Raw genomic sequence first — 13381 nt, 5'->3', positions numbered from 1 at the left:
ATTCCTTGGTCTTTGCTACGTTGAGCTGAAGATGATTCTGCTCACACCACATGACAAAGGAGTCGACCACAGCCCGGTACTCTGTCTCATCATCCCTGCTGATGCATCCAACCACTGCAGAGTCATCAGAAAACTTCTGAAGATGGCAGGTCTCTGTGCAGTGGCTGAAGTCTGTGGTGTAGAGGGTGAAGAGGAAGGGGGAGAGGATGACAGCAAAACAAAGACAGCAAAGATTCATGGATGTGGAGAAGAGCTGGTGTGACAAAGGAAAATGCCTGGTTGAAATGCAGGCAGAGCAGCTGCTGTGAAATCAGCCAACAGAAGAAGAAGAAGATGTACGTATGTGGCAATGAAGCCTATCAGTAAGACCCGCTCCCAGCTGATGAGACAAATCATTCAGAAAATGGGTTTATTCATAATACAGCAGGATTTTGGTTTCTTACATCACATACAGATGTCTCCATGCATTCAGCATTGAAACATGGTCTTCAACATTTTTTTAAATCTACTTGTGTAACTATAACGATACAGAATGAATCATCAGAATCATTTTTTTCTCTGCACTGATTGTTTCACAGATACAGTCTACATCAAAGTTTCTTTAAACCCTAAAGAGAACTGAAGAAATCTACCACCAAATATGAATCAAGTATACGGGCAAAAATCAAAAGAAGACATTATACGACGAAATCTTTGCCTTACCATAGTGAGCTGTGGTGCGAAACCTGCCGTTAGAGGGCATAAAGGAATAAATCATTCTTTACTGGTAAATATGAAACCAAACCCGGTGAGAGGAAATCAATGGGAATATAAGGCCACAAAAACCAAAGGATCTAACTCATGGTTACGGCAGATGCTGGATACGTGCTGATAAGTTGGTAGGGCGGATGCACAGCGTGTTGCACTATGACTGGTGTATGAGTGGCAGCAGTACCCATGTATGGCACAAAGGAATCGTTTCATTGACAGAAATCTGCAGATTCTGCTGGTATCAGTGGCGACGCCGCAATCCCATCTGCTGTTCGGAAAGTTGGTGGTTTGTGAATTTCTGCAAACTACAACATCAACGTACAGTTTAAAGTTCAGTTTAAAGAAGCAAATCGCGTGTGTCTAACTACATCATTCCGCTTGTACTTACCTCTAGATACAGTTGTTGTGGCAAGGTTTACAGTTGCCCCCGCTTGTCTGGATATTTAAAGATGGTTCCCTCCTGCCTCCCTAACACCCTCAGGACACATGGAGACACAGTGTGGGCCATCCTTCAGGCTGGCACAAGCTAGACATTTATTTGCTCCCTGCAGACAAAAAAAGGGATGAATAAAAGCAGAAAGGTTTTTGCAAGAGTTGAAGGTGAGTGGTATTATGGTGTACAGCCATTTTTTGTAAGGCCGCTAGGTGGCAGCAGAAGCCCTATGCCAGTTCTTTTCTTCTTCTTTTTTTCCTTCTAGAAGTTTTAAGTCAAACATACCGGGCCTGTGCACGTCTCCTTCCCTTCCTGGACCTTACACTCAGGGTGACAGGGCAGACACTCCCCTGACTTAGTAGCAAACTCCCTCTGCTTCCTGCAATCAAGGCATAAACCCAGTTTCTATTCAAGTTCAAAGACTTACAGCAGACATTAGTCACATCTTAGGGCCAATGCTCAGGATTTTCCTTAACAATGTATAGACCTATACACAGTAATCCCTCTTAGTCTTCACTTATAACCAATGTTCCCTCTAATTTTTCATGTGTCTGAGCGAACACACAGACTCCCTGAGCGATCCCTTGGACCACTGTGAGCAACAGCAGACGTGTGCACTGTGGTCACGCCAGCATCGAATCCATCCAAGTTACATGGTTTATTAAAATAATCAAATTACAGCATTTACATTTATGTTAGACTACTTTTAATTAACTACTTTAGCCCACTTACAATGAAAATGTAAAAATAATCTAGCCATAGGCCTGTGTAGTATGTTAACACTATTGGAAGTAAAAAATAACTTGAACTCCAATTTTGAAAACAAACTTTATTTCTTTTTTTTTTCTTTTTTTTTTATAAAGCTCTGACTTGTATTATGAGTATGAGTCTGTGGTCTGAGAGAGAGTCCTGTAACTCTCTGTCTGCAAAATACACCATATAATGACCAATGTTGGGCAATTAATTATATAGTTACTTCTTCAAAAAAGTAACTGAGTTATGCAAACAAGTTTTTTGCAGCTGTTTACCTAAAAATGCAGCCAGGGCGTTTTTTAAAAATAAACATTTCAAACTATTTACAGAACAATCAGGTGTTCTGCATCAAATTTGATGCCACACAAATTAAATTTCTGTCCACTATGAGATAAAGGAGAACAACAGCCTGATACCTGCAGGCCTGACAACAGGAGATGTATCACTCCTGTAACACCTGTAACATTCAGCAGTCGCTTCATTGTTCTGACACACACAAACCAAAACTATTGACTACACTACACACTAACTACACAAGATTTGCGCTAAACGTCGCAAACCTCTCACATCTCAAAACACCACCGTCACTCCTAAAACTTCCCACCTCCCTAAACAACTAAATGCCATGTTGCAATATCATTTTTTGATTGGTCGACACGGTACATTTTCCACCAATAGGAAAGGGTGGGGTGTTTTGGGGGTGTTTTGGCTCACAAGCGGAGAGTGCTTTTGAGCGGTTTCCTTATAAAACGCCGTTTTTACCGTTTCTTCCCGCAGTAAACATAAACAACGATAGTATTCAGGAAGAAAACCAAAAATTGCATATATTTTTATCATAACTCTGGTTTTACATGGCCTATCAACACAATTTAAAAACTGGTATAAAGTCCACACTTTTTCCGTCAATTGTTCCGTCTGCCCTGCTAACATCTCTTGGTCATACGTTGTCATTAAGTGGCTTCACTCGACATCAGCCACACTGCTTTGCTAGCTAAAACACCGGTGTCGGCACATAAGGACGCTGTCATAGCCTGTCGATGACGTTGATTGGCTGCGTATATACGAATGTGAATCGCATTATTGGCTGGACTATGGGATAAGGTGGCATCGTTCTAATCCCATACGGGAGCAGCCAGTCACTTACTGACTAACACGGCAAAACAGAATTGTTAAAGTTTTAATTTTAATTTCAATTCAGGTTAGATTTTTTTTTTTGTGCGCAATGCAGATTTTCTGTGCGCAGAGACCGTGCCAGCAGTGCGCAATTGCGCACGCGCGCAGTTTAGAGGGAACATTGCTCATAACCCACTAGAAGTGGGCGGCAATGCATTTGATTCAGTTACTCGATTTGTCTCCCCTGCTGATCTGTGCACAGAGAGCACGGTGGATACGATTAAGCATGTACTTTATCTGTATTTGCATATAATCCAGCAATGTGGCACTTCGAACAGGGTGCGCGTATTTGTGCTTTAAAATGTAAATTCTTTTTGAAACTATCAGAAAATATAAATTCTCTAAATCACTGCTTGTTTCTTTAACACCACTCCTTCTTGTCATTCACTCTCTAACAACCTGCATACATGTTACACCGTTAAAGCTTTATATTAATAAGCGCTTTATACGTCATTTTGTGAATACTGACCCAGTTAAGAACATGCAGTCTGGTACACAGGTTCCTCCCCTGCTGTATTTCTTACAGCTGACACACTGGTCTGGGCCCGGACCCCAGCAGCCATCAGAGGAGCACAGCGGGTGACACACATGATTTTCTTTAACTAAGGACGCAACCAAAACAGAAACGATGTTATGAGCACAGCCATTGTTCACAATCACGTCTTGCAAGTTTTAAATGGTCCGCCCCCACTCACCACATTCATCCTTCTTTTGGTTGTTGGTGATGGCTAAGAGCTTTGAATGTTTCTGTGGACGGGAGCCTAAGAGCCGTGTCCAGTTGACAGTATCATGATAGCAGAGATTCTTGTTTCCTTTAATGTACACGGCACCATTATTTATGTTTTGCAGCGAGCGCAACCCCAGCGAGGTCAGAGAATTGATCTTAACCACCAGGAGTGCATAGCTCCTGTAGAACAGCAGGAAGTAAATAAAGGTCAGAAAGTGGATGAAAATGTTCCAATTTTGTTTAAAATACCACAAAATCAAAGTGAACATTGAAAGCCATATTTCTTTTAGGTTTAGCAATTTTCAAGAACATGATATCAGACATTATTTTTTAAGGTTTACAAACACAATTAAGCATGCACTTTAGCCGTATTTGCATAAATCCAGCAGTGTGGCACTTTGTGTTTCTTGTTGTTCTTCCTGATCACATTTAATGATGTAATATAATCTTTCACAGTGTGTTTTCTTCAAGAGGTTTATCACCATCTATTCATTTTGATACCTTTTAGACACAATATGAATTCAGTGATTAAGTGTCTGAATGTCATGTTTTTCAAATTGCATAACCCGTGTACTTACAAAGACAAACAGCCAACAAACATATTCGTGTTTAATATTCAGTATTTCCATGCACCATGTAGTATGGTGCATGGAAATACTACAACAAAACTGATACTGCGGTATCAATTTTGTAGAATCTACTTTGGTAAATTCTTTAGTTATATGTGAACTCATTAAAGCTGAGAAGGCTGAACAGGTTTGTTTTTAATGCTTTAGTGCTTTTGGTTTCAGACGGGATTTAAACCCAGGTAAAAGTACTCTGATATACCCCATCTTGCTTTCCTTTCATTTACTGAAGCTTGAGACCAGCCTGAAAAGCTTTTTCTTTGTCAAATTGATGTCAAAACCATGCTGCCTCTCCCAGCTTTAAAAAGTTGTGCCCACGGCCAGCTTAACCAAACAACCCCAGTGCTGAATTATCCCTGAAAAAATCATAGTGAAAAATACCAACACCACTGATTCGGACAGAACATTCGTAGGCTCTAAGAGGAGATAGAGAGATGTGAGCATGTGAAATCTTTACTGTACCTTTTACTAATCACTCCTCTAAACAGGATAACAAGATAGGATAACAATTAGAAATAACAAAGAAAATAAAAAACAAAATTACATTTATATTCCAGCAAATACTCTGTCTGCATAACAATGCAGAAAAGACAAAAGCAAAAAAGCAGTTTCTCACTTGTAACGTTTTCTTCCCCGAATTGTTTGGAGGTTGGAGAAGACTGACAGGTCAGACATGCTTGCAGGCCACGACTGGATATTGAGGAAGTCTGAAAACAGAGAGATTGTTTTTCAGAAGCCTCAACCAGACTGCAAATGGCATTAAATAACATAAAGAGATCAAAGCAATTTAAGTGACAGTCTAAAAAAAAGAAGCACAACTCTCTCCACACACACACATACACACACCTGTAATCTCCTCCACCGTGTTGAAGATTTTCAGTTTTTCTGGATCAAGGGGTGGTACGCTGTTGAAGGGATCACTGAGCAAAAATGAAATAAATAAGTAAAAGGAAAAACCATGTTGCAAAAACGTCAAATATTACAATTTAAATCTTTGCTGCGTTTTATGAAAGAAAGATTTTTTTTACCCTTCTATTCCCGTCACCAGGAAGTTAAGACTTCCCTGGATCTTAGTGCAGTTTATGAAACTTTCTATGTTGCGAGCATCGACCGTTTCCCTGTTTGAATCAGTCCAGCTTGTGCCATGGCAAACTGGGAAAAAACCCCAAAAGATAAGAAGGAAACAGTTAATAACAGTAAAGCTGTAAGGTATCTGTAGAGAGCTTGAACTAGTAGTAGTTCGATCTGCATGAAATACCTTTAGGGCAGAGGCCTTTGCAGGGCTCACATGTTTTCACACCATTTTTCTCCACTTCCATTTTATTAGATGGGCAGTTGCTCACACATGAACTGCCATCCACCACAAAGTTTTCTACTAAAAAAACAGAGAACACATAAGAATAAATTCATAAATGATTGTCAGCGACTGCGTTAAGCCTTCAGTAAACACTGTGAAGAAAGCTGAACAGCTCAGTTATAACAATGATTAAAAATATATAAAAACAGCACTCTTATAGGAAGAAACTATGTATAAACTCTGAGTTTATGTGAATATTGTCATGTGTGGGACTCACTGGGGCATTGGGTCACACAAATAGAGCCGTACTGGTACTTGGCATTGGGGTTGGGCTCCATTCTGTATGTAAGCTTGTTGTAGATCACAGTCTGTGGGCACTGAGGCACGCAGGAGCCCGAGTTGTTGAAGTTCCTGCAGGCCTGCAAAATGCAATTTATAACAGAGGAACATTTTATTTTTACATCTGCGTTTTCTGTACTGCAACATGTGAAAATATGTTATCATTAAAGCCTGTGGAAGGTTTGGACTCACAAAGCAGTCTGTATCCTTGGGCCCAGTGCAACCTCCAGCACACTCAACGTGGCAGCACTCGCTCGGGTTTCTACCAAAGCAGCGGCCACTACACTGAGGGGCGCACACGCTCTTTGTCACTGTAAGAGAGTCGAGGCTTGTAAAAATCTGGCGTGAAACTAAAACTGTACCGTAGATGCATATTAAACTTTTAACTTTGAAGTTACGTATATTATTAACAATGTGCAATAAAAGATGTAAATGAACAACTCTGGCAGCAGCCATGACTCATGTGTGAGACATCTCAAAGGCATCACAAGGTAACCAGTGCTTGGAAAATAAAGACATTAAAGATAAAGGTGTTTGATATCACTCACAGATCTGGCATGTGTCATTTCCTGGGCCCCAGCATGGCACGTCTCCACAGGCATTGTGACAAGGCTCTGAGATAAAAACTTTATTAGTTTCTGCATTTTAACGCAAAATCAGAACAAAAGTCTTAAATTAAAGGAAAAGTTCAGATTTTGTTATTGTTTTTAATCCAAAGTTCAGCAGAAGCAAAAAATGAAACCTCACAAGTTACAAGATGCAACTTGCAGCACTGAAAAATGAAGCCTGCAGTTCCTCTAATGGCCAGTTGAGGGTGAATCCAAGTGCGAGTTAACCCCAATAAGACGTTCATATTAAAATGTTTCGCCAGCGTAAACATGTTTACAGGCTTAAACAAAAGGTGGTTTCTGTCTTTAGAACTAATTTGGCCTTTTGTGCTTTTTTTTAAATGACTCACATGTTTAAATTGTTTTAAGGCTTTGAAGTTTGAGATCAGGGGCTTCTAGACCACCATGTGCCTGCTAGGTGTCACCTTTAGGGTTTTTTTGGGGTGGTTTCTGTGTGGTTAATTGCATCAATTTGTGGAGTGAAATTCTGCTATTTTATTTGTATGTTAGTACAATTAGCAAGTATTTGTGTCTGGGTGATGCAATGCATTAGTCTATGGATGCACATTAACATTGAGCTTGCTAGTATTGGCTTAAGATTCCAACCTGTGGGCTCAAACTGATTCACTTCTGGCTCCCAAAAACAAGATGCAGATATATCTATGTGTGTAGTTACAACCCTGTGCACTCACTTTCAGGCCCATTGTCCTTTATCATAATTTGGGCTGTTTCATCCTTCACTATGTCCAGCCAGTTCACCTGCGGGGCGTAGCTCAGATACTTATTCTGGATGATCTTCACTCCTCCCCTGAAGATCTCTGTAGAAGGTACACATAGGTGTAAATGGGGCAGTACAATTAGGAAAGCAAGCCTGAACAGGCCTGTGACTCATCCTATCAAACTCTGCCATTCTCTGTTTACTACACAGCAAACGTATCATGTGCTGGAGCTCATGTTACACTGGCAGTTGAGCGGTTGAACACATGGTACATTCCAGGGACTTCACATCACTCCTGCACACACAACCACACACGGGCACAAACACACACACGGGCACAAACACACACACTGCTGCGTTTCAACAACCGGTATTCTAAAGGTGTGGCTCAACTGTGTAGGTGCGGGAGCTCCAACAGTAAGAGTACCACATCCAACTTGACCTCTTATCTGCTCCAATCCAGCCTCCCACATGTTAAACACACTCTATACATCAATGAGTGACTCTCTGTGTACCTGTGAGGTGAGTCAGGCCCAGTTCTTGAAGGCCATGCTCTCCATCCCTCTGATAGTTGGCCATGACAGCCAAGGCATACTGGTCCTCATACAGTGTGCTGCCTCTGATGATGCGCAGGTGGTCCAGTGGGAGGCGGCTGAACTCATTGACAGCAAAAAGGATGTACCCTGTCACCTCCTTGATAGACTGCGAGGCAAAAAAAAAGAACAAGGAAGAGAAAAATGTAGTTTGTCAATTCTTCTGGTCAATCAAATTGTTATCAGGGTCACAAATCAGCAGGGGCGTGTTTGCTTACTGAGTTAGTCACTGTGACTCCAGTGGCATGACTAGCACAATAGGAGTGGGGGCATAAATGAGCTCATTCTGGATTTGAGACAAAATCCATTACAGAGAGCGATCAAACACAACATGTTTTGACTTTCTGTGTTCTCCTGGGTGAATGAAAATGGTTGATTCACATCCTTACTCGTCTTGTCAGTGACACATTTGTAGTGAAAGGAATAACGGTAATCTAACTCTCTCTTGGCTTGTTGTTCGTAATGTTTGCAACCTCACCTCCAGAAAGCTCAAGTCTCTGGTGTGGTCCATCATGGTGATCTCGAGGTTGCCCATCACAATGTCGCAGTTATTGTACCTCGTCTTCATCAAGTTGTACTGGATCTCTGAATTTCCAGTCGTGCTCAGAAAGTTCTTGGTGCCATCACAAACGGTCACTGCGAAAAGCAAAGGTTGTTAGATTTTTAAAAAAGTGAATTCATTAATCATCTGATTTTTAAAAGGCTATCCACGTCAGTATACAGCAGGTCATTTTCCACAACCTTCAGCACACTGCGTTACCTAGTTTATCATGTTCAGTTTCAACAGTTTAATTGATGAACTAAAAATAATTTCCATTCACGTTAGCAATGCAGAGAGATGTTCTGTCAATTAAAGAAACATATTTAGAAATGTGGCTGTTTGTGTGGCTGTGGAGTCTTAAAATAATCCCAAAAAACTGACTTATGAAACAGTAGTGCCAGCGCTGCGTGCCACTACCTTCAGATAGACCAAACTGGCTCCTATCAGAAAAGAAAGTGGAGGCCTTCAGTTTGACAAACAGACACCACACAGCTACTTGGTTACTTGGATATCTATATCTATGCATCTGTTCACATTTTTCTGGCTTGATTTTAAAAGATCAACTTGCAAGTTTAAGAGCCGTTTTTAAACTATAAAAAGCCCCCACAGAAAGTAGGGGTTTTTGATAAGGGTGACATGGGCAGTTGCCCAGGGCGGCATCGTGGTGGGGGCAGCATCACGGGCATTGGCAAAAAAAAAACAAAAACAAAAAAAAAGGAAAAAAAAGAAAAGAAAAGACAAAAAAACATCATGCCAGCACATTTTGGGGATGTCATAGGCACCGATCGGTTTTCTATCACCCATTTGCTGGGAGTAAGGGCGCCCTCCGTTTGCGAGGTGCGCCTGCTGCTTGCGGCACAGGGAGGAGAGGGCGGGGCGACGGGGGATTCTCTGGCTGGCTGGAGCGGCATCTAATAACCAACTCGCAAAATAAAACAAAATAAAAACAAACCAACAAACACGAAAACACCAGACTTTATGATACAGACTTATAATTTGCAAGTGAGCGCGAAAGCCCTCGGTGCGCCTGGTTGCTGCTGTGCTGAAGTCAAAGTAAACTTTATTGTCATCTCCGCTTTATACAGTCCAGTATATAGAGAGACGAGACGACGAGGCCCCAGTTACAGCAGTGCAAGTAAACAAACAATAAATATAAGAAGATTAAGAAAATAAATATACACTTTCGGACTAGGGGTAAAGGGATCAATAACAATTTAAAATTTATAATTTACAGTTTGATGATTTAAAGTCTCACACAACCTGTCGACAGGGGAGGGGGCCGGTTGCTTCCAAATAGAGCACATTTCATTCATAATGTTGTAATGTCCAACCCCATTATGTATTCATGATTTGAATCCTGGGTTGTGTGAAATCCCAGAAATAAACCCTTGACAAAGCAAATCTGTGAACTAAGGTGTAGGTCTATAGGTTATGTTGTGGTGAACCTTGGGTTAGGGGATGGGTGTTCATACTGGAGTGCAAAATTAATACCAATGGAAGATGGACAAGAAAAGTTCAAAGCCATCAGGTGCTCAGTTTAGAAAAAAGAGAAAAGAAGAGGAGGAGAAACGAGCAAAAGATACAGGTAAGCAGATGTGTCATTGGATAACAGCAGGTCATCCTGAAACAATCAGAATCAGAATCAGAACACTTTATTAATCCCTAAGGAAATTATGTGGGTTACAGCTGGTCCAAGAAGAAATTGTAAAAATAGTAACAGTAACAGACTAAACTCCAAACAATAATTATGTTACAGATTTTACACATTTAAGAAATCGCACTAATAAATACAGATCACTCAGTTATAAATATCAAGGATTAACAGCGGTGATTATAAATAAATATCAAAAAAATTGACAAGAACATTACAGAGTAGAAAAGAGCGTGTATAAAAAGGGTGTAACTACTGCAGGGTTCACAGTGTATTAGATGGAGGAGTTGTACAGGGAGATGGCCATGGGCAGGATTGATTTCATGTCGTTCAGTGGTGCTTTTTGGTAAACTCAGTCTCTCACTGAGCGTGCTCCTGTGAGTAGCCAGGACGTCATGGAATGGGTGGGAGGTATTATCCGTATCTTGGACAACATCTGCCTCTCAGACACCACCCTAATGGAGTCCAGCTCCATCCCCACAACATTACTGGCCTTGTGGATCAGTTTATTTAGTCTGTTGGCATCTGTGACCCTCAACCTGGTGCCCCAGCATGCAACAGCATAGAGGATAGCACTGGCCACAACAGGGATACAACAAGATAACATTAATTAGTAGGGATAGTGAAAACTTCTGTTTACGTTTGTGAGCCACTTGGCTTTGATAGTAAACAGTAGACACTGATGTAGCTTACTGAATCTTTTGGACTGTGTTCAGCACAATATTAATTAGTTAGCATCAATTGTTGATTTGCCCTATTCTCATTGTATTATGAATTATGATGGCTGTTTGTTAGTCGTTTGCTGGGTTTTTTTTTTGGGGGCAGAGGGAGCTCCAAAAAGCCTAGGACCGCCACTGTATTCATCGTCCCTCTCCCAGGGTGATGATAAAAACAAACGTGTGTGAATATGTGTGTGCGGGTGTTTATGCCCACCTCCTTGAGTCTGAGCGCAGCAGAGCTGGAGTACACACGGCAGCAGGATGGAGAGCAACTGCTGCACCTTCTTCACAAGGACCGTCATTCTTATTCAAATCTTCAGGCTGGCCTCGAATCAAACAAACATCACCATCGTATTTATAGAGAAGAAATGTGTCCTTGTATCGTCCCAAATCCCCTCGTTGCTGTCGTTTTCTTAATCCTCTGCTTCACCTTGTTCTAGTCCTCACGAACAGAAGGAGTGCATCCAATTAGAAAAAACAAAACCAAACAAAACCTGTTTGTGTTTTCTCTACATTTGTAACAACGTTATGAGTTGACCGCTCGGGTTTGTGTGGAGAAGAGTCACTACATCGCGGTGATTGGAGCGCACCGCGGAGCCAATCAGTAGCGGGAGCGGCTGTTTTCCTCTGGCACTGATTTTTGTGGGCGGGAGCCAAACGTGCAACACACAATAGCATAAAAGAAAGCCAGCAGAAACATCGAAAACAACTTGAAAAATGCGTTCACACCTTTGCTCCTATGTCCAGTTGGAAACCGTGTTAAAAACGCGTGTTGCCTTCACAAAACAGTTCCCCTCTCTGTAAGTGAGGCCGATTGATCCACAGTTCTGTTGTCTACAGTTCAGTAATAATAATATTGGTGTGAATTAAATGACAATAAAATAGTAACAAAAGTATGCCACAATAGTAACATAAAGAGTAAGATATTATATCAGTAAAAACAACACCTTCCAGCTCTTATGTGGGAGGATGACATTGCAAAGCTGTGCCATGCATTTCTGCCATGTGAGTGCATTAAAAACTGCTGTTTGCATGGCTGCACTGGTTCTGGGCCATTTTCTTCCTGCTGTTTGTCAATATGTGATGAATATTTCATGAAGACAACGTTTTTTGTTGATCGTGTGTGCATGTATCTGCTGTTATCATAATTTGTGAAATGATTAAATGTAGTTAGACTTTGAGTGAGTAAATCCCCCAACATTATTCAGGCAAACAAGTCTGTGTTGTTGTTTTTATCATTCGTTAAATCATCATGTAAAATTCAGCCCTCATTTATCTGTCTTGTTTTCCTGCGCGTGTAAATAGCTTTATTATTACAGTCAGCGCATGCAAGTCACTCCCTCCCATTATTGTCCTTTGCTGCAGAAAACAACAACAAACGCTTAGATTGATCTCTTCAGTTTTCTCTGCTTCTTTGCATGTTCCACATATGATCTGATGGCATGTTTCTTACATCTGCTTTCTTGATAACAGGACTTTGACCTCCTCAAAGTCTGAAAATGTACGATTGCTTTTTTTATTGCTGCATCATATCATTGCTCCTGCATGATTTTACAGTTGTACTTGGGACTGCTGGCAATGTTTGTTAATTGCTTGTATAACAAAGGCAGTTCTTGAATAGTTTGGGTACAGGGGAGTAAGTCGAACTGCATGTTTAAACCAGACTAATGTGAGGTTTTGTAAGAAAAACATATCTGTTGTCATCTTGTTTATCTTCATGCAAACACCTTCTGCCAGTTACAGTGGACGAGCGAGCTGAACAGCTCTGTGGAAACTGGCTCTGCCTGAACCTCCAGTTAATCTCACGCACACACGTAACTTCAGTGGAAAACAAAGACTGACACACAAACTTTCACTGATTGCATAAATCTGATTGATGTAAGTTTGCTTTTTCTTTATATGTATAACCTCTCTCTCCCCCCCCTGCCTAAAGGTAAGAAGGAAACTCAAAAACAAATGGTTAATGTTTTACCAATGACAGGAATCATTATCAAAAGCATTTCTTTCCTTTTTGAGCCACGATCGCCCCCAATCGTGGCTCAAGAGTTGGGAGTTCGCCTTGTAATCGGAAGGTTGCCGGTTCGAGCTCCGGCTTGGACAGTCTCTCGGTCGTTGTGTCCTTGGGCAAGACACTTCACCCGTTGCCTACTGGTGGTGGTCAGAGGGCCCGGTGGCACCAGTGTTCGGCAGCCTCGCCTCTGTCAGTGCGCCCCAGGGTGGCTGTGGCTACAATGTAGCTTGCCATCACCAGTGTGTGAATGTGTGTGTGAATGGGTGGATGACTGGATATGTAAAGCGCTATATAAATACAGGCCATTTACCATTTTACCATTTCTCCTCACAGAAGCTGCCGGCTTAGGAACAGAAGTTCAGAGAAACATTAAAAGACTTTAAGATCTTTAATGGAACCTGATGCTCAATTTAACACTCTGCTCTCAGGCTGTTTTACCAAA

At 41.3% G+C, this 13381-nt stretch overlaps 1 protein-coding gene across 2 annotated transcripts; it reads right to left on the bottom strand.

Annotated features, from left to right (window-relative positions):
- Window positions 1-392: 392 nt before the first annotated feature.
- On the bottom strand, window positions 393-11489 carry LOC120440246 (receptor tyrosine-protein kinase erbB-3-like). Of its 2 annotated transcripts, none has more exons than XM_039612329.1 (17): window positions 11143-11489; window positions 8496-8653; window positions 7940-8126; window positions 7399-7524; window positions 6647-6712; window positions 6291-6409; window positions 6037-6178; window positions 5721-5837; window positions 5491-5614; window positions 5309-5382; window positions 5079-5169; window positions 4925-4942; window positions 3805-4016; window positions 3579-3711; window positions 1469-1562; window positions 1139-1295; window positions 393-1055 (listed from the first exon to the last, which is right to left on the bottom strand). In XM_039612329.1, the coding sequence occupies exons 1-16, from the start codon at window positions 11228-11230 to the stop codon at window positions 1194-1196; spliced, it is 1851 nt and encodes a 616-aa protein (XP_039468263.1). In that variant the 5' UTR covers window positions 11231-11489; the 3' UTR covers window positions 393-1055; window positions 1139-1193. The 2 variants fall into 2 exon arrangements, with proteins under 2 accessions (XP_039468263.1, XP_039468264.1); XM_039612330.1 differs by having other exon boundaries at window positions 5721-5834.
- Between the last annotated feature and the right edge of the window lie 1892 nt (window positions 11490-13381).

This window comes from Oreochromis aureus, linkage group 5, assembly GCF_013358895.1.
Source record: "Oreochromis aureus strain Israel breed Guangdong linkage group 5, ZZ_aureus, whole genome shotgun sequence".
NCBI classification, from domain to species: domain Eukaryota; kingdom Metazoa; phylum Chordata; class Actinopteri; order Cichliformes; family Cichlidae; genus Oreochromis; species Oreochromis aureus.
Note: the sequence above shows the minus strand (reverse complement) of the source record. Positions and strands in the feature narration are given on the sequence as shown.